The sequence below is a fragment of the Chenopodium album genome, chromosome 15, assembly GCF_948465745.1.
Source record: "Chenopodium album chromosome 15, dcCheAlbu1.1, whole genome shotgun sequence".
Taxonomy (NCBI): domain Eukaryota; kingdom Viridiplantae; phylum Streptophyta; class Magnoliopsida; order Caryophyllales; family Amaranthaceae; genus Chenopodium; species Chenopodium album.
In genome coordinates, this window is record NC_137848.1 from 48777082 (window position 1) to 48796813 (window position 19732).

Sequence of the window (19732 nt, forward strand, 5' to 3'; positions counted from 1 at the left end):
TCACTGATGATTTTTAGTTTTTTGTCTATTAATTATACAATGAATGCTATATAATGAGTGAAAATAGGATAGTACACCAAGGTGCATCATGCGCATGGTGCACCCAAAAGGCAGAAAGAACATATTGTTGTTTGATAAAGCGCATACTTATGTTTGACAAAGAACACACCTATATATATATATATATATATATATATGTTTGATATGTTCTTTACATTATAACTTATGTTCTTTTAACATATGTTATTATGAATCTTGAATTATTTTTAGTTGAAAATAATTTTAGAGAGAGAAAACTAAAATTATTATGGAAAGTTGAATTTTTGGAGAAAAGAAAACTATTTTTGGGGAAATATTATCTTTTATAAAGATTTTTCCGTTAATGTGTAATTTTTCATGAAATTTTAATAAAGTTTTTATCATGTTCTTTTTGTAATGTCTTCCTTTGTATTTTGTAATGCATGTTCTTTGTCAAACATAAACATGTTCTTTTTCAAAAACCTTAATGTTCTTTTTCAAACAATTGAATGTTCTTTCCGCCTTTTTTTTAATTTAATCGGGTACACCATGTGCATGGCGCACCCTGGTGCACAAATCATGCATTAGTCTCATCACCTCAATTTCATTGGACTAAATGATGCTTAGTGATTGTGACTAATTTTTTTATTACTAGTGTATATGGTATGATAATTTATCAAGTCATTGTTTCATATTGAGTTATTATTATTTAATACAATATCTTTCTCGAGATAATCTATCGATATAGTAAAGATTTGAATTGTTGAAAAGTTTGAATATTTTTTTTTTAATATTTTTTTTTGGAAACTTTTTTTGAATAGTTTGAATATATTCATGAATTGATCATATAGTATTGTTACAAGAGTATAAACCTAATACAATCTCTATGATTTACTAAACAATATAAAAGAATCAAATAAATTAATGATTACATAATGTAATATCAAAGATATTTACATAACACAATATCTCCAATTATACCAAAAATAACAAAATAATATGGATCTTATTCAACCAATATTGGTGGCCATGTGTCCAATGGTAGGGACTATTAACAGAGACCCATTTTCATTCTAGTTGAGTTCAATTATTTAGTCTACTGTAAGCTAATTTTGTTAAATTAAACAATCCATCTTACATGTGAGTTGTGACTAATTATACCACATCGAGATAAAAGAAACCAAGAAAGGATGACAACATATTTTTAGGCATAATTGAGAACTAATGTACCACACTACTACGCCTAAGCACTTTGAATGTACTTAATGATTTAATCACCAATTTTTAGAGAAAGTGGAAACATTGAGTAAATTCCAGTTCCAAATATTACAGGAGCTAGAGGATCTGCGCCCAAAAATGTGGGTTTACTTGGACTGAAGTTAACATAATAATGATTAACTCCTTTAATAATACTTCATCTTATTTATTTCTATTTTAGTAAATCCATTTTCATTGTACATGTTTGCCAATGTGTGCACTTTAATCTTAATATTTTTAATGAATTACAAAATTATGAAAAGTTAATAGTTTGAAACTGTATAGTGAGATGAATATAACAAAATACAACATGAGTATACTTTTTTATGTAGTAATTTTCAAATAATTGAGAAAGATTGTTATATACACATGATTGCTCATTTAATCATCAAATGAAAAAAAAAAAAAAAAAACTTTTGATAGTGCACCTTGTACCCTGGTACATGTATATAATAATTTTCAATCGGTGATAAACTAAGACCCCGTTCACTTCACCTTATTTTTGCTGAACTGAAATTATTTTTACTGAAACAAAATTATATTTGCTGAACTTAAATTATTTTTACTGAACTTAAATTAATTTTACTGAACTGAAATTATTTTTACTAAACTGAAATTATTTTTACTGATTTTCTATTATAATTCTTCTTTAAGATAACTGAACTTTACTGAACTGAAATTATTTTTACTGAACTGAAATTAATTTTACTTAACTTATTTTTACTGAATTGAAATTATTTTTACTTAATATTATTTTTTTAAATGTGAAGTGAACAGGGCCTAATAGTAAAAGTGAAATGTGTAAATAGTGTCAAAAATCACTGTATAATTGTAAATTAAAACGGAAAAATGTAAGAAGTTTATTTCAATAATAAAAAGAAACAAAGGGGCAATTAAGTACATGGTTACCTCCTTAAGTTTCTCCAAAGAATAAAATTCTCTAAAGTTTTATTACTATAACTACATTCTCTAATATTTGTACAGTTGTATGCTTTATACATATCAACGATAGATTCAACGTGACTATTAATATTTTTGATGAAGAAAATATTTTCATTCGCGGTGGATGATTTAAAATTCAAGGTGAAGTGTTTTGTGCCGATGAGATTATAGAAGCAAAAATCCCGGATTCCTTTAACTTCTGAATAATTACCTGTGAAAGCATTTTTTTTTATGAATGAGACATCGAGATCTATTGTAGCAAAATATAATTTAAGTGTGTAGAGAGAGATCACAAAGTAATTTTTGTTGGTATGGAGCGAGACTTACCATGGGAGTATAAATGCGAGTAAAAATACCATATTTCAATAATTTACGGTTCATTTTATCATTATCCCACACCACATGGTCACGATACCTACATACATAAGAATGAAGTGTAAGATCGAATTAGACCAAAACAATAGATCTACTTATAGGTGTAGTTTGATCAATATTTAACTACTAATTCTATGATTTAATTCATTTATTTTTGATAGAGTATAAAACATATTCTTGAACCTCAACCATCAGCTTAAACTTTTGGTTAAAATGGTTTTTTAACATGACTCTGATGCCATGTTAACGGGCCATCTCAACCAAAAGTTTAAGTTGATGGTTGAGGCCCAGGAAAATACTTTATACTCTATCAATTTTTAAAGATATTAGTGGTCAAAGTTTGCTTACTAAGCTAGAACTTGAAACAGAAAAACCAACTCTATTTAGATGGAATGGTTGGACTACGATACAATATCAAGATTATACATTTGTACGTGAATATAAATTGGGCGTGTTCTCTTACCATTGAAGCATTCTTTCATGTGTTTCAGTAGAAGCAATAATAAATGCCTGAAATTCAGCAAGTCAATTTTCATTAGAAGCAATAATAAACAAGGAAATCCAAGAATTTTTAGAAGGAGATGATGATGATGATGTATAAGTTGTAACATACAGATCTATCGAATTCTAACCAGAAGCATCGTTTCACATCCTCTTCTGTAGGTTGGCAATTGCATCTATCGCGCCTTGAAGTTAAGTCGGAGAATCTTGCATATGTGTAGTGCAAAATTGCAGCTTCATCCAATATGATCTCTCTATCAATGGTTATTAAGAAACTACATTGGTTACTAAATATGGTATATGGACGTACACATGCATGTTAAAGTAAAATTGTCACATCTTCATGATAAAGAGGTAGAAGAGTGTATCAAAGTTATCTATTAATCCGTAATAATGATGGGCTGTAATTAAAATATTGCATTTAATTAGTTATATTGATGACCCAAAAGATTTAGTGCAATTATTGTAATTTGATGTGTAACATGAGTACATGACTTACATAATCTATATTCTATACTTACTAAGAAATCTTTTATATATCTTAAAAAGAAGAAGCTAATTAATACAAAAATATTTTATGAAAAAGGAGAATGAAGCATACTTGGGTTCTTTGAAATAGTTATACCATTGATGAGCACCATTGGGGCGAAGGTGATCTTGGATCCTTGCGGCTGATTTTCCATTTGCATAAGTTAGGAAATAATTTGGGTTCCCTCGGGTAGCCATCTTGTAAAGTTCGAAATTTGAATCATTTGGAAGATGCTCGAAATTTTTTTTGAATAATGAAACCTATGCAATGACATACATTAAAAATGAGGATCGTGCATGTAAAAAAAATGTGTACCCGGACTTATAATAAATGAACTTCATTTTTGTTTTCCTATATTAGTGCTGATTAAACTTACTCCATATTATTTAAAATTACCTCATAGAAAGGATCTTGAATATCATCCCTCTCAACCGCACTTTCCTGAGGGGAAAAATATGCCATTCATTAAACTAAAATATTCCAAATGAACATATTCGAGCTATCACACAAATACATAATCACGCATATTACATATTTATTTAATTTCAACCTAACCTAAATTTAACGTTATCACGTGTTCATACTATGTACAAGTAAGTATTTCTTAAGCCTCCTAACTTGATAGTCGTGCCAAAAGAACCACATACACACACAACAATAAAATTCGAGATAAAGAGACTATAGCTACCTTAAAATTGAATAAAATCCTTTGTTTTACTCACATAATTTGAAAATACAACCGCGTCAACATCACTAGGTACATTTGCTAATAACTCTCTCACTGAGTAGTTTCGAGTGCCTTCAGGATGTAGAAGCTCGTCGGTATCAACATGGAGAATCCACTCCATGCCAGAACCCTACACATATATATAGATAGATTCAAAATGACAAAGAAATTCAAAGATAGAAGTTATAAGAACTATAGTATGATTGGATTGAAATCATACTACAGTACACATAGTACATATTATACATACCCTTGCCATGACTATAGCCGTTTCCATGTTGAGGGTTTGCTTCACAAATAAGGCACTATTACATGGCTTGTTGAAGGCAGCTGAAAGCCATGTATCATTCCAAATTCGACTAATGAATAGTCCAAAATTATTAATTAGGAGCAATTTTGTAGAGATTTTTGTAGGATTTTACACAAGCATTAAAAAAAATAAATAAATAAATAGAACATAGGGATCAGAAAAGTATTACAATTATTATACGTAGTACTATGTAGAGGTGTCAAAACCGAACCGACTCGTAAAAAACTATCCGTTTCGAACTGTAACCGATCCGATTTGATTCGAGAAATTCAAGACCCAAACCCGATCTGTAACCGAACTGAACTCAACCCGAATCCGAATTCGACCCAATCTGAACATAACCCGACACCGATTTGATCCGACCTGGACTCAACCCGAATCCGATTTGACCCGACCTGAACTCTAACCGAACCGATTTGATCCGACCCGAGCTCAACCCGATCCGAAATTGACCCGGCAAATAACCGATCTAATCCGATCTGTTTTGACCCGAACTGATATTAACCCGACCCGATTTTAACTTGATTTGATTTTTACCCGATCCGAATTTAACCAGGCCATAATTAATTTTTGACCTTTTTATTCAAGTTCTTATACTGCTCCGTTATTATTAATAAGTTTACGTTTTTTACTACAAAGAAATAATCCGGAGTAACAAGTTTACTTCATGTATATACCAATTATATAAAATTATTTTCTAAGCTTTATATTCATCTCATCTAAAATTTGCTACAAATAGTTTGTAATACTTGAACATTAAAACCTCTTCTTTTAACTCGATAAAATATAGTCCGTATGATACATGAATGACTTGATATTGACCCAATAATAAGGTAAAAACTTAATAATAACTCTAGTTTAAAAATAACCTTATTTAAATATGAATTGGGTCAGCTCGATTAAAATCCAGCCAAACACAAAAGGAATTGAATTGAAATTGACCAATTTAATGAATCAACGGATCAACCTTATCTTAATCAAACATAATTTGACCGAACCGAATTCAACCCGACCCAAATTCATCCGACCCGAAATTAACCCGGTTAAACTCGTTTTGAACCCGATCCGAATTTATCCGAACCGAAGATGAACCGATCTGGAGTTGATCTGGCCCATATCCGACCCGTACTCGATAGACTATGACCCAAATTTGACCCGACCCGAATTTGACCCGACCCGAATTATAAGAATAATTTTGACCCGAACATATCCGATCCGAACAGACCCGACCCGAATAGACCCGACCCAAACTCCATCCGGTTATCCGAATTGACACCTCTAGTACTATGTGCTCCGTATATAACATGCAACAAGTCGAAGATAATAAGTAGGACAAATATACTTTGTTCTTTTAGCCTTTAAAAAAAAGGTTATAATAAGCTGAGATAAGTCCATTCTACAACTCTTACAATTTGACATACTTATTTGAATATATCAGTTTTTATTATATCCTCTTTTATTTGTCTATTGTATAGTAACTAACATGCACAACTAACATTACAATTTATTTTAAGACTAATTTAGATACGGCTAATAAGCAAGTTTATATTAATTAAATGTTGTGTAGTCTGTAACAATGCATATATATTAAGATGAAATTAATTACTTGTCAAAAAAATGAAATTGAAGTGCAAAAATTGAATATTATTACTCCAAATTTTAGTTTTAAAAATTATATATCGACATGTAATTTTGTCGATCATGATTAATTCCTAAACTAATTTATTGTACCCTATATCACTTTTAGTTCATTTTTTATCGAATCCTAAACAATAACTGAAAACGAACCTCTGAGCTTGCTGGACTTCTAGTTCTCTTGTTCTAGAAATAACTTTAACTCCCTACATGTAAGAAATTAAAGAGAAGACAAATAAAACCAATTAAAGGTAAGTGTAATAATTTGCAAATCAAAGGCAAAATATAGCTATTATATATACAAATGAATTACTCACAGGAATAGTTTCAAGGACTTTAGATACATTAGGGCTAGCTGCCTTTCCTTCAACAAAGAGGAAGAAATGTGAAATTCCAACAACCTTATGGTAGTAAATCCACGGAAGAACTTCTTCTAGGCCAGCAGATGTAGTTGAAGTAATACATATCTAGCACAATACATGAGTTCATGCATGGTTAGATTCGTGCTCATTATTACTTTCGTAAGAATTAAAGCAAAAAGAGAGACTGTGTAAAGACGGACAATATGTAAAATTGTTGGGAAATGTATATGTGTGATCTATTTAACTATTAATTCTTAAACAATGCAAGAGGTAGTAAAGTCATATATTAAAATTTTGTAAATGGATAAGTTGGGGTGTGCCAAGTGAGAGAAAAATGATGTTTCGTCTTTATATAAAAATGTAATCATCAAATTGTCAATCTCTCAAAATAAAGATTTGATGTGTTTTTATTACAAATACGTACAACGCCACTTCACCACAACCAGAAGGGTAACCAAAAGTCGAGCAAATTGTATAAGTGGACTCATCATTGTTTTAGGAACATAAGCACATATGCATGATAGAGAAACAAATTTTGGTATGTATAATGTATATGTAATAGATCTCTAGTAAGATCGAATAATGCACGTCTAGCCGTCTAATATCGCAAGAAGAGGAGGGATCATATCGTTAAAGAATGTGCGAAGGTATTTGGAATCTTATTTGGTATTAACGTGTGATTGCCTTCGATCTATTGACTAATTAAATAATGCCTCTGTCATGGGCGACCACTTATAAATTATAATAATTGATTTTCATGCAAATGTATATGTTACGTGTCAATGATTTATTGGAAAAATAGGATAATTTTTGGTAAAACATAATCCAAATTTGGGTTAATTAATTTTTCGAATTGACTAAATAAGAATTTTAATTATTAAGAAACTGAATTTGGAGAATTATTTGTGTTTTACGGAGTAAGAGTTAAGACTATCATGAAGATTAGAAGTTTCAAAAGAAATTATGGTTCATAATAATCATATAATCATCATATCATAATCATCCTTGTCATATTGAATTTTCAAAGTAAGAATATAAAATGAAATTAATAATTATTTAAGAAAGTAGTTTATAATATTTTCAAAGACAATGGTTAAACTTGATTTCAATTTTGACTGTCATTTCATATTAAATTAGCTTAACTTTCTATTTGAGATAGCTAGTCTTTATTATATATTATTAAAAAAAAAAAAAAAAAAAAAACAATCAAGTGAGAAAGATTTCAAATAGTATGTGACACGAGTCATTTAATGTCAAACCATAATGGTTCTAGTCCAAAATAAACGCGTGCATGCACTGACCTATGGCTCTATTAGTACCCAAGCCAGGCCAGCTAGGTGCTTGTCAATTTTGCACGTAGGTCATAATAGGCTAAGGATTCCTCAAAGGTTATGGGTGTACAAATTGCTACACATTTTTTCGTAGCTAATAATGACATTGTAACATGACTTGAGGACAATAGAAAATATACATATATAAACGCGTTAAAAGTTTGCTTTATTTACTAAATTTTAAAAAGTGATTTATAGTTAAAATAAAACTTTGGGACGTCCTACAATAGAAATTTGGTATATGTTTGAGGACTTGTATGATGATCATAATCGAAAAAATGAACTAACCTTAGGTGTAACTCGTGTAAGATTAGAGTCATCATCAAAAAACTTCCAACCTTTAAAATCAGGGGAAGAGCTCTGACCCATTCCTCTAGTGGTGCACTCACTTGCCGAAAGAGAAGAAGCAGGGGGTTGCTGACGGAACAAGTATGTCACGTTGTCGACGTGGTTGTTTTGCCATTGCCAGAAGAATGTGAGCAAAGAAAGCGAGAAGATGAGGAGGATGAGAAGCCAAGAGGGTTTATAAAAGGCGGAGTTTTTGGTCTTGTACGAAGGCAATAATGAACAAGATGATGACGATGAACGAAGTTTTGGAGGATGAATGAGACCCGCCATTGATGAAATGAAAGAAAATGTAATAATCAAAGGAATTGGTGTTTGAATTTGGTGTAAGATGATGATGAAGAAGTGAGGGTTGTTATAAGCCATGCATTGACCATTCAAGAGATAGGAGGGAAATATGTATTTATAATAATGGGTACGTAATCATGTAGAAAATAGAAGAGCTGCCGTTCGTTGATCGAGTTTTTTTTTATTGCTTGATTTTGAATTAGTAAAATACGTTGTATTTTATAGTAGACCCGGTAAAACTGACTCGCACTCGATTATTGACTCAAAGCTTTAATCACTTTTTGGAATCACTTGACTCGAAATATGCATAAATGGGGATGATATAATCCTATATTGATCAATGTGATTGTTCATATGCTTGGCAATAGAACCAAATAGGACTCAATGGACTTGAACCAAAATCAACCTGATAGAGTATAAAACATAATCTTGAGCCTTAACCATAAGGTTAAGCTTTTGGTTGAGATGATCCTCTCTAACATGGTATATATCGGAGCCAACGTGACATAAAGGTCACGGGTTCGAATCTCATCCACCCCTCCTTTCAAAGTGGAATATTAAGCGCAGGGTATGAGGTGGACCCATGCTGTATCATCCACACTTCTAGCCTAATGAGGTTTCGTGTAAGGGGACGTGATAAATTATAAAACATAATCCTGAGTCTCAATCATAAGTTTAAACTTTTGGTTCAATTGGTCCTTTAACATGATAACATGCCCGCCCATTCTAAACAAATTTATATGAGTGGACTATAAAGACATTAATGGGTGGACTATAAAGACATTAATGATAGACCTAGTCACGGAGCCTTACGCCTTTTACCATCAAACTTCTTTTCAATTTATTAGTAGGTTAAGCATCAAAATAAACTATATAAAAATTTTGACTAAAAAAAATATTTGTATCGTTCAATTGTTTCAACATAGACATTAAAAAATGGGATTCAAATAATCGATGGCACTTGGTACATTTGCCATGTGGTACGAATTCAGAATTTCATTAATTTGATTATGTACTTCGTATCTTCTCTAGGTCATGTTTCAAGAATTTTGACGTGTTCATGAAATTGACGCATTGTTGATTGGTTCCGCATTCTATGCCCTTCATAATACATTATATATGATATATTGGTAAATGATGCCATGATTTATAGTGGTATCTTTTGTATAATTTTGGCACTGTATGTCATGCTTTCCATGTTCTACATTTTATTCTTAATTTTGTTTATATTTATTCTATGATTTTATCATTTCTACATGGTCATTTTGTCTCATAAGTCTTACACGTAGTTTGAAAGTTAATTTTTTTTTTCTTTTTATACTACAAAGACAATTACTTTGGTATATGCTCGTATGTAAGTTAATTTCTTTGCATCAAAAAAATAAATAAATAAAAAAAATATATATTTAAGTTAATTTCTCCTTTAATTTACAATGTAAAATAAAAGATTAGTTGAGCTGAGCAATAATCAATCCATTCATCAATTACTTTCTAAGAGTGTAATTAGGATTGAACTTTTAATCAGACAATCAATTGTTGCCAACTCAAAGGTTGAAAGCTCAAAGTCGTGTTATGTGAAAGAAGGAACTCAAATTTAATGTCAATTAGAATAAATATAAACTTAGATTTAGTTTAATACTCAACCACTTAATGTTAATTATAATGAATATTATTGTCAATGAAAGGGAAATTTTTTGAAATTTTGGTGATCATCCCTTATACAGAGTAAGAGAAAAGATATTTTTTTTTTTATTAAACATTCATAATTATTCTTGTTGATATGCTACCTAGTAACTCCATAATAATGACCTTAAATCTAGGCAACCTTAAGAATCAATTTATGGGTCATTATCCATTTGAGTAGCAAGTAGAGTGATTCATGTAAACACAAATTTGAGATCAATGAGATCTTAATTAATTTAGTGGTTAAAATTAAGGACTTGTGTACGATAAATTATATGTTCAAATTTCACCGCTCGTATTTATAATTTGTATTGCCCTTTGTTGTAGCTCATTTAAGCAAAATAATACGGAGTATTATAAATTGTCATCAACTCTGATTTAGATTAATTAATGCACACAATTGTGGAGGCAAATTTAGCACATAAACATATATAGTAGGAGATTCATTTATGTGTGACAATGGTCTTCCTAAAACCACGTCACCACGATATAACTTTGCCCACTTTAGATCTTAATTACTATATAAATGTGTACGAACAAATCGATGAACTATAAGAACTTGGTTGTTATTCGTTAAATAAACGTTTATAGTCCGTATTAAATTAGTTTTTGGACTGACTGACAACTAGCTAGAGCTTAGCCAGTCATACTGTCATTTTAATCTTATTTTACCCAATTGAATTGATTACTTCATCAGTCCATTGTAATAATAAACATTTCAAATTTAATTTACAAATTACTCCATCCATTTCAAATACAGTATTGGATTTATTTGCCCTTTTTTTTTTTTTTTTCTAATTAAAGTGATAATACATCTGCATATAACTCTCCCTTGCTATTATATCTTGGTCCCCTTCCCCGATGGGCTATTATAAGCTCAATTTTGATGGTTTCGCCCTTCACACTTCAGCTTCCGCTGGTGTTGTTATTAGAGACCATTTAGGGAATCATATTGCTAGTCGTACTTATAACCTGGGCTCTGACACAACTTTTCTTGCTAAAGTCATTGCTCTTCAAAATGGCCTCCTCCTAGCTAGAGAGCATGATATCTCCCATATTTATATTGAAGGCGATAATCTAACAATTATTAATATCTTGCAGGGTCATTATAACTACCCGTGGAAGCTCCACTTGTTGATGGATGATGTCAAGCACATTTTGGATTCTTTCTTGGCTTTTAAGTCCCAGCATAATGGACCCTTTTATAGACATCAAATTTTCTAATTTTTTACTTTAGACAAATTAGGGCACGGTCTTGCGAGAAGATGTCCTAATCTACTCCATGTATCTTATTTAAAAAATAAAAAAATAAAATCCTAATTATTACTACTAATTTTTATAATTTTGATATAAATAGGGGAGCTAACATGGTTGTCATGTCCAGGAAGCTCTTTCGACTTGACCTTATGATACATAAACATTTTAAAGGTAAAAATATCTGCACATTATATTTATAAGTAGGAATATATTGTTGAATTTGCATAAGGTCAGACGTGTTCGTACATGGCTGGTCTTTAAATTCATTAAGTATCTATCATCAGAGGAAGGTCAAATTGAAAGAGATATGCACACTTAATTAAAATGGAGTAACTTGCCCACACCAAAGACATTTTTGCCAATGTCATGAATGCAAATGAACCACGTGTTATAAATCATCGGGCAATATAGATGATGGTTGCTAGATTAAAACATGTACACCGTTTCAGTATTATTTTTTTTTATTAAAGGTAATAGATGAAATATCCTATTAAGGGCCTATTCTGATTTAATGATTTGAACTAAAGAGAACAGACCCTAAATCAGCTTTATACTTTTGCAGGTTAACGCTTGAAAGTAGAGAGGGATAAAGAAATTCTCTATTCTCAAACAAATGTGATTGGTAGACCTTACTTATAACCTCAAAGTCACAAGATATATACCCCACTAACTCTACCAAAAATGTTAGAACTAGAATTCACTACTTTTCTATGGAGTACTATGTATTGAAAAAGTGTACTACTAAAAAAAAAAAAAAAAAAAAAAATTGGGATTACATCAGATTGCTACCAAATTGTTGCATGCTTAAATCCTCCAGCTTAATTATGAGTTATGACGCAGTTATTTCATGGAATAATAATGGCTAATCACAATTGTCAACCCTTATCAATGCATCATTATAGTCATTTGATATAATTTAACAAGTGGAGCGGTATTTCAATGGTCCTTCTAGGACCATATAATATACATCACCCTAGGATTATACATAAAAGTAAGGTGAGCGATTCAAAATTGATCATTATATATATAACGATTACCTACCTTTTTGACGATATTAAATGCATGATTATATATATATGTATATATACTGCATGCTTGAATCCTCTTCTTAAACCCCAAATAATCTATTTCTTCAAATAAATAATGGACCGCCAATTCAGTGGTAGAAAATCACTTTCATGTTTGTTAGATGATGATAATATAGAAGATCAATCACCAAGTTTTCATCACCTTTCTCAACAACAAAATCGAAGGCTTTCTTGTTATACTCACTTCCCCTTAGATGCCTCACCTTTGCAACCTCTAAGCCTCGACGAATCATTATGGACTCGTACGTCTATTTCAAGTTCTTCTCACCCTTCTCTTCTCTATTGTTGCATCTCCTCTCTTCGCCACGATGGAGATCTGTACTCCATCGCGGTATCAGGGGACATAGTCATGACTGGCTCAACTAGTCGTCGAGTTCATGCATGGCAGTCAGGTGACTGCCATGCAATAGGCTACTTACAAGCTAGCTCGGGTGAAGTCCGAGCCATGGTGGCTCAAGGTAACATGCTCTTCACATCTCATAAGGATCACAAAATTAGGGTATGGTCCATGAGATCACACACTTGTAACAATTCTACGAATAATAACTTTAAGCCTAGAAAAGTTACCACTTTACCAAATACCAACCATTTCAAAAATTTTGTCTTAAGGCCAAGTGTCCCACAAAATAGGTTCACTTGTAAGCCAATTACATCACAACATAAGGACATTATTTCTTGCATGGCTTATTACCATATTGAAGGGATTTTATATACAGGGTCATTTGATAAAACTGTTAAAGCTTGGAAATTAAATGAGAGAAAATGTATTGACTCCTTTATAGCTCATTCAGATAATATAAATGATATGGTAATTAATCAACAAAATGGCTATCTTTTTACTTGTTCTTCAGATGGAACAGTAAAAATGTGGTTAAGGATTTATGGGGAGAACTCTCATGCTCTTATTAAGGTTCTTAGTTTTCATGCATACCCAATTTATGCCTTGGCTTTGAGTAATCAAAATCGAAGTAGTAGCTTCTTGTATTCAGGATCTTTTGATGGGTGTATTAATTTTTGGGAGCAAGAGGTTTCTTGTCAGTATAATCAAGGCAACAGGTTCTTACAAGGGCATCAGTTTGCGGTTCTTTGCCTTGTAGCCATTGAGAATTTTGTGATTAGTGGATCTGAGGACGCGACAATTAGGATTTGGAGGAGGTCGTTGGAAGACAGAAAAGCAGGGTGTGCTCATGAGTGTCTCACCGTACTAGAAGGTCATAGAGGGCCGGTGAGATGCTTGTCTGCTTTTTCACAGAAGGACAAGTTTGTGGTGAGCTTTTTGGTGTTTAGTGCTAGTTTGGATCAGACTTTTAAGGTGTGGAGAGTTAAGCTTTTGCAAGAAATGAAGAGTTCTTCGGGTGAGGGAGAAGATGATAAGGAAAGAAAAAAGTCTGTGGAGATTGAAAATGGCCCTGTGCTGTCTCCTTCATGGGTGAAGAGGAAGCTTCAATCGCGCAGTGTTAACTCAGTTTAATCACAAGCTAAGTTTGAGGCGATGTTATATAATTTAGAAGTATATTGTATGTTACGATTGTTACATATTATAAAGGTAATTGTATCATTCTTTCATTCATCATCAAGCTTCAAGGTATATGATGCATAATTACATACAACAAACAAGCTTGTCCAGTCCCATGGCATGGACCAGACCAAAGAGTCCTCTTGAAGGCCAGACTCGAACAAGCTTGGCTAAGTGGTTGAACCACCCAAAGCCTGGCTTGTTCGATTTCCATGGCAACTAAAATCAACATATTATATCATAAAGTAGTCAGAATACTCCATCATAATCTTTTCTGGTCTGAAAATTGTGTTAGTTGTACATGGTTAAAATCTTTCTTTGATCAATGTTATGAACTAATTCTATTATATTGGTATGTAAATGTGTATTGTTCAATTCCAATTAATCTCTCTAAAATACTAGTACTGCACAGTATTGTATTATCTAACCTACAATGTACAACATTGTACATATCTGTTTACCCGCCAACCAATCAATGAGGTAAAGAATGAGAACCTGTCAAAATTTTGTACTATGATTCACGCCTATTTTTCTTCTGTAACATCGTCAAAGCCTGGGGCAGAGAAAGGTGGGGTTGCTTGAAAGTTCTTCATCCAGTTTCCTCCAGGATCCTCTGTGTGTTCTTTGGAAATTTGAAGTCAATCTGTTTCAAAAACGTTTTTCCTACATCAGCATTGTCTGTACAGCCATTGCTTCTGTTAAGAGCATCCTGTGCTGATACGATCACATCTACATCGTTGAAGCCTGGTGGAGACAAAGGTGGGATTGCTTGAAAGCTATCATGTCCACCAGTTTCTTCCAGGAGTCTTCGTGTGGTTTCTGGGATATCGATACCAAGCTCCCTTGAATTTATTTTTCCTACATCAACATTGTCTGCAGAATCATTGCTTCTCTTGGATGGAGTGGTCAGTGCTGATTTGATAACAGAAGCAAAGACCCCGGATTCTCTTAATCCCTGAATTATGTCCTGCCAAAACCATTTTCTTTCTTAAGTTAACAATGACCTAAAGATCAGTACAATATGCTACGGAGAAATTTCTTTAAGGATATTGGACTCACCATAGGAGCATAAATGCGAACAAAAATGCCATACTTCAGAAGTTTGAGTTTCGCTGTTACATCATTCCACACTACATGTTCCTGGTACCTACATCAGAAATAAATAATTTACAAGTTTAGTAGTTAGATTTTTTATTAAAAAAAAAAATGTTATGCAACCTATTAATATATTGCAGTTTGAATTCTCACCATTGGAGCATTTCTTCTTCACTGGCAGTAGAGGCAATAATAAATGCCTACAATTTGGGAATTACATTTGTCAGACATCATCAAATTATAGGTTCATATGACAAGAGCAAGATTAGAGGAATTAGCTTACTGATCTATCAAATTCCAACATGAAGCATCTCTTCACATCATCCCTTGTAGGCTTGCATCCACACCTATCACGCCTTGAGGTCAAGTCAGAGAATTTTGAGTATGTGTAATGCAAAACTGCAGCCTCCTCCATTTTCATCTCACTGCAACATTTGTCAGAAGCTTAATCATATATTGATTATTCAACAATATGCTTAGATCAAGTATCCATTAAACAGAACAAAAATACATCAGTTTTAAAGGAAAAAACAGTATAACAAAGCATACTTTGGTGTTTTTTCGTAGTTATGCCATCGATGGGCTCCATTAGGCCGAAGGTGATCTTGAATTCTTGCTGCTGCTTTTCCATTTCCGTAAGTCAGAAAATAGTTTGGGTTGGTCCGAGTTGCATCCCTGTAGAATTGAAAGTAGGTTTCCTTTGGAAGATGATCAAAGTTCTTTTTGAACAATGAAACCTGAATCAAATGTCAGAGAAATGTGATTGGCAGAAAGAATGAATTCTAAAGAAAAGAAAATATAATTAAACTTAGCAGCTGAAGGTTAAACATAAATAAACATCCACTTTTTAATATTATGAAGTGAGAATACAACACAATGGCTGCTAAAAACTCTGTTATTTATAATCGGTACTAAAATAAATATGCACATCTTCATCCAGAAATTTTACCTCACTGAAAGGTTCTTTGATGTCACCTCGTTCAACAGAGCTTTCCTGAAATTCAAAAGCAATGGGGCAATGACTGATCAAGCTAAATAAACAAGCAGAAATTGTCTTTACAACAAGTCTATGAAATTAAGGATTAACAAATCACTCACATAATTCGGAAAGATAACCATGTCAACATCTGCTGGAACATCAGTCAGTAACTCTCTCACAGAGTAACCTCGTGTTCCAGCAGGGTGCAGGAGCTCATCAGTGTCAAGATGGAAAATCCAATCCATGCTAGCATCCTAAATAGGATAAGATAATAGACTTAGAACATCACATGACTGCACACTGGAAGAGTGAGTTAAATAATTCAATGGTTGATAAGTTGATGAATCATACTCGTGCTAAGCCAATAGCCATTTCCATGTTGAGGGTTTGCTTCACAAAAAGCTCGTTGTTGCATGGTTTGTAGAAAAAGTTTGAAAGCCACGACTCACTCCATATTCGACTGACAATAAAATTTTGAAGCACTGTAAGTGTACATTTTTTGTACTCAGTACAAAACCGAAAGTATAAGCATTGATAATTTCACATTTGGTTTATAATGACTGTTATAAGGACTCTTCATTTCAGTTTAAGTACCATGACATGACACTCCAGCATCACTATGGACACTTGACACCTCATGTATCAGACCTAAATCATTGGGCACATACTCGTGTCTTTCATGAATACAGAAGTCTGAGTAACATAGTATTGAACCACTAAACATGAGGAGAAAGAAGGAAACATAAAGAGCAAAAAACACTTAGGTTTTCCAAACCAAAACCAACCAGACTTCCAAAATTAAAAAGTCGTAACATACAAGGATCAAGCAGCAAAATTTACAAAACAGATTTCAAACAAAAACTAACCTCTTAGCTTGTTGTTCTTCTAGTTCTTTTGTTCTGTAGATCACCTGTACCCCCTGTGAAAACATCAGAGATATCGTCAGAATATAATCCAGCAACAGAAATCAATTAAGTTACAGGTTAAGAAGCTAGTTTTGGCCCCATGTAAGATAAGTAAACATACAGGAATAAACTCAAGGACTCTAGATACGTTGGTGCTTGCAGCCTTCCCTTCCACAAAGAGGATAAAGTTTGTGATGCCGACAACCTTATGATAAAAGATCCAAGGTAGCAATTGTTCTAGGCCAGCTGAAGTAGTTGACGTAATACATGCCTAATGTAATACAGAGAAACCACTTAGTAGTTGAATGGATGATGTATTAATTGTCATAATATGATCAAATCAACATCATATAGAAGAATTAAAACAACCAACACTCAGTAGAAGCTATAGTAGAGCTTCAACTAGGCTTCACATGTGCTATTGGCTATCGCACATATGTGACACGTGACACGTGACACGTGACACTCCTTTATCAGGTTAAGAAGCAAGTACACAAACACATCAAGGTGAGAGCACACTTAGAAAAAAAAAAAACATAATTCAATACTTTTACCAGAATAACAAATATTTTTACAAGAGATGTGATTTGTAACTCATTAATTAATCTTTTTGAGGGTGACTAGCAGCCAACTTTAAAAAGTGATTGAGTTGCTGCATTATTTATTTGTTCATCCTTGTATTCAAATTTAGAATCATTCACAATCATATTACAGAAATAAGCAGAAAGTACAGAACCAAATAAATATATGTTTAAATATGGATTATAAAATCACTAACATTTTCTCTCTCAATCAACCGACTTTCTAAATTATTTATTCTACAATTAACAACTAATCTTAATCGACGTATAAATCCGAGTTAATAGACAAGGAAGAAATCCTAAAATAACAATAGTTAAGGCCATTCATGTGATGAAGAATAAACCCTAAATCTCCAATAATTATACAAATTACACTAGCCTATTAATATATAATATATGTATTTTCTAGATTAAAAGTCAACAATTAACAACTCATTTCTGACAATAGACAATCTCATTTCGATAATTAAGTACTAAAAGAAGAACAAGCATGCAGATTACTATGATTTCACGCATGTTTAATCGATCTACAAATGAACAAGATTTTAATTAACAATTATTAACCAATTTATTAAAGAAAAATAATTAAAAACTTGTAAAAATAAAAAATTTGATCCAAAAAACAAAGAAATTGGCCAATAATTCAGCAAGAATCAATAAACCCAGATGAAAAAAAAGCCAAGATCAATAAACCCAAAAATGAAAACACACAAAATCAACAAAACCCCATCAACCAAAACGATTAAAACTCTGGGTTTAAGAATTAAAAATTAAATAACCAAAGGTAAAAATTTAGAAGAAAAAAAAATTAAAAAACCCAAAAAAGGGAAGATAAATCAAAATCATACAAAAAGACATGAATTCAATAATTAAATATAAATTACTAACCTTGGGACTAATAGTAGAATCATTATAATTAAAATTCCAGCCTCTGAAATAAGGAAAAACAGGGGAATTGGTTTGACCCAATGCATTATTGGGGAAATTATTTTTATTATTATCATCAAAAGATGATTTGATAAAAGGGGAATCAAGCATTCCAGGGAACTCTTTGGCATAATCAAAGGACCAGCGAGTAATCGGGTCGATACCGCCGCCTCGCCATTGAAGGAAGAAGGCAAACAGAGCAAGAAACAGAGGAAGGAAAGTAAGGAAGAAGATGAGTTTATAAAGAAAGTGTTGTTGAGATGAATAACTAGAAGAAAGCATTGTTGAAGAAAATGATGAATTTCTTCTTAAAGAATTGTAAAAACCCGCCATTTTTGGAGGGTTTTTGAAGATCAAGAACAAGGTGTTACGCCATTAGAGTAGAAGAAATCAAAAGAAATTATGAGAGAATATAAATTTGGTATTTAAAGGAGGGAAACGTATATATAATTGAATAGTAGAGCCGTTTTGTCGTTGGGATTTATATTTATATAATATATAGTTTATATTATCTGACTATGAAAAAGGATAAAAGCATTATCTTTGACATGGAAAATGACTAACACCTAAATCAAATGTTTCTCTAGTAAGCTTAATGGTGAAGGACCATAGCAGGACGACAAAAAATATAAGTGTTTGGTAAAATTAATTGTTGTATTGGTATTTACAACATCATACTTGTATCGGTATATGCATATATGATTCAATAGTATGTCTGTATATGTAAAAGATCGTGACTTTTATGAGTCTATATCAACAAAAGCATCATTTTAAATGCTACGGAGTACTGATTGTATTTAACAATTTATGTCATTCATAGATCATACTGATTGTATTTAACAATTTATGTCATTCATAGATCATAGAAAGAATATTTTAATATCTTAAGTTTGAATGCAAATTGATTTTTCCCTTATTAGTAATGATATTGTGAGTAATATTCCATAAATTATTTTCAATAATATAAATTTTACCAAATAAATCCAATCATTAATTACTACACATGATAATGACTAAATAATTCAAATTTGGTCAAACAATGAAAAATGTTAAACAAGCTTGATACACTAAAATTAATGTT

General features: G+C 32.1%; 3 protein-coding genes across 3 annotated transcripts; 1 reads left to right on the forward strand and 2 right to left on the reverse strand.

Annotated features, from left to right (window-relative positions):
- Window positions 1-2353: 2353 nt before the first annotated feature.
- LOC145581346 (glycosyltransferase-like At3g57200) lies at window positions 2354-8605 on the reverse strand. The gene is made up of 11 exons (XM_081638366.1): window positions 8276-8605; window positions 6612-6761; window positions 6448-6500; window positions 4600-4708; window positions 4345-4479; window positions 4019-4063; window positions 3695-3882; window positions 3206-3347; window positions 3056-3102; window positions 2545-2632; window positions 2354-2428 (listed from the first exon to the last, which is right to left on the reverse strand). The coding sequence occupies exons 1-11, from the start codon at window positions 8603-8605 to the stop codon at window positions 2354-2356; spliced, it is 1362 nt and encodes a 453-aa protein (XP_081494492.1).
- Window positions 8606-12696: 4091 nt separating this feature from the next.
- Window positions 12697-14131, forward strand: LOC145582426 (protein JINGUBANG-like). The gene has a single exon (XM_081639423.1). The coding sequence runs from the start codon at window positions 12704-12706 to the stop codon at window positions 14117-14119; it is 1416 nt and encodes a 471-aa protein (XP_081495549.1). The 5' UTR covers window positions 12697-12703; the 3' UTR covers window positions 14120-14131.
- Window positions 14132-14351: 220 nt separating this feature from the next.
- On the reverse strand, window positions 14352-18814 carry LOC145582427 (glycosyltransferase-like At2g41451). The gene is made up of 11 exons (XM_081639424.1): window positions 18613-18814; window positions 17265-17414; window positions 17105-17157; window positions 16590-16698; window positions 16358-16492; window positions 16209-16253; window positions 15809-15996; window positions 15543-15684; window positions 15413-15459; window positions 15224-15311; window positions 14352-15131 (listed from the first exon to the last, which is right to left on the reverse strand). The coding sequence occupies exons 1-11, from the start codon at window positions 18760-18762 to the stop codon at window positions 14754-14756; spliced, it is 1485 nt and encodes a 494-aa protein (XP_081495550.1). The 5' UTR covers window positions 18763-18814; the 3' UTR covers window positions 14352-14753.
- Between the last annotated feature and the right edge of the window lie 918 nt (window positions 18815-19732).

Excerpts from the sequence above, each read along its gene's own strand:
- LOC145582427 (XM_081639424.1), bottom strand. The coding sequence starts at position 18,762 with ATGCTTGATTCCCCTTTTATCAAATCATCTTTTGATGATAATAATAAA. Across the intron at positions 16,699-17,104 it reads GAAGAACAACAAGCTAAGAG|TCGAATATGGAGTGAGTCGT; the intron begins GTTAGTTTTTGT and ends TTTTATTGTCAG. Across the intron at positions 15,132-15,223 it reads TTCGCATTTATGCTCCTATG|GACATAATTCAGGGATTAAG; the intron begins GTGAGTCCAATA and ends TGGTTTTGGCAG.
- LOC145582426 (XM_081639423.1), top strand. The coding sequence starts at position 12,704 with ATGGACCGCCAATTCAGTGGTAGAAAATCACTTTCATGTTTGTTAGAT.
- LOC145581346 (XM_081638366.1), bottom strand. The coding sequence starts at position 8,605 with ATGGCGGGTCTCATTCATCCTCCAAAACTTCGTTCATCGTCATCATCT. Across the intron at positions 3,348-3,694 it reads AACTATTTCAAAGAACCCAA|AGAGATCATATTGGATGAAG; the intron begins GTATGCTTCATT and ends AACCATTGATAG. Across the intron at positions 3,103-3,205 it reads GGTTAGAATTCGATAGATCT|GCATTTATTATTGCTTCTAC; the intron begins GTATGTTACAAC and ends GCTGAATTTCAG.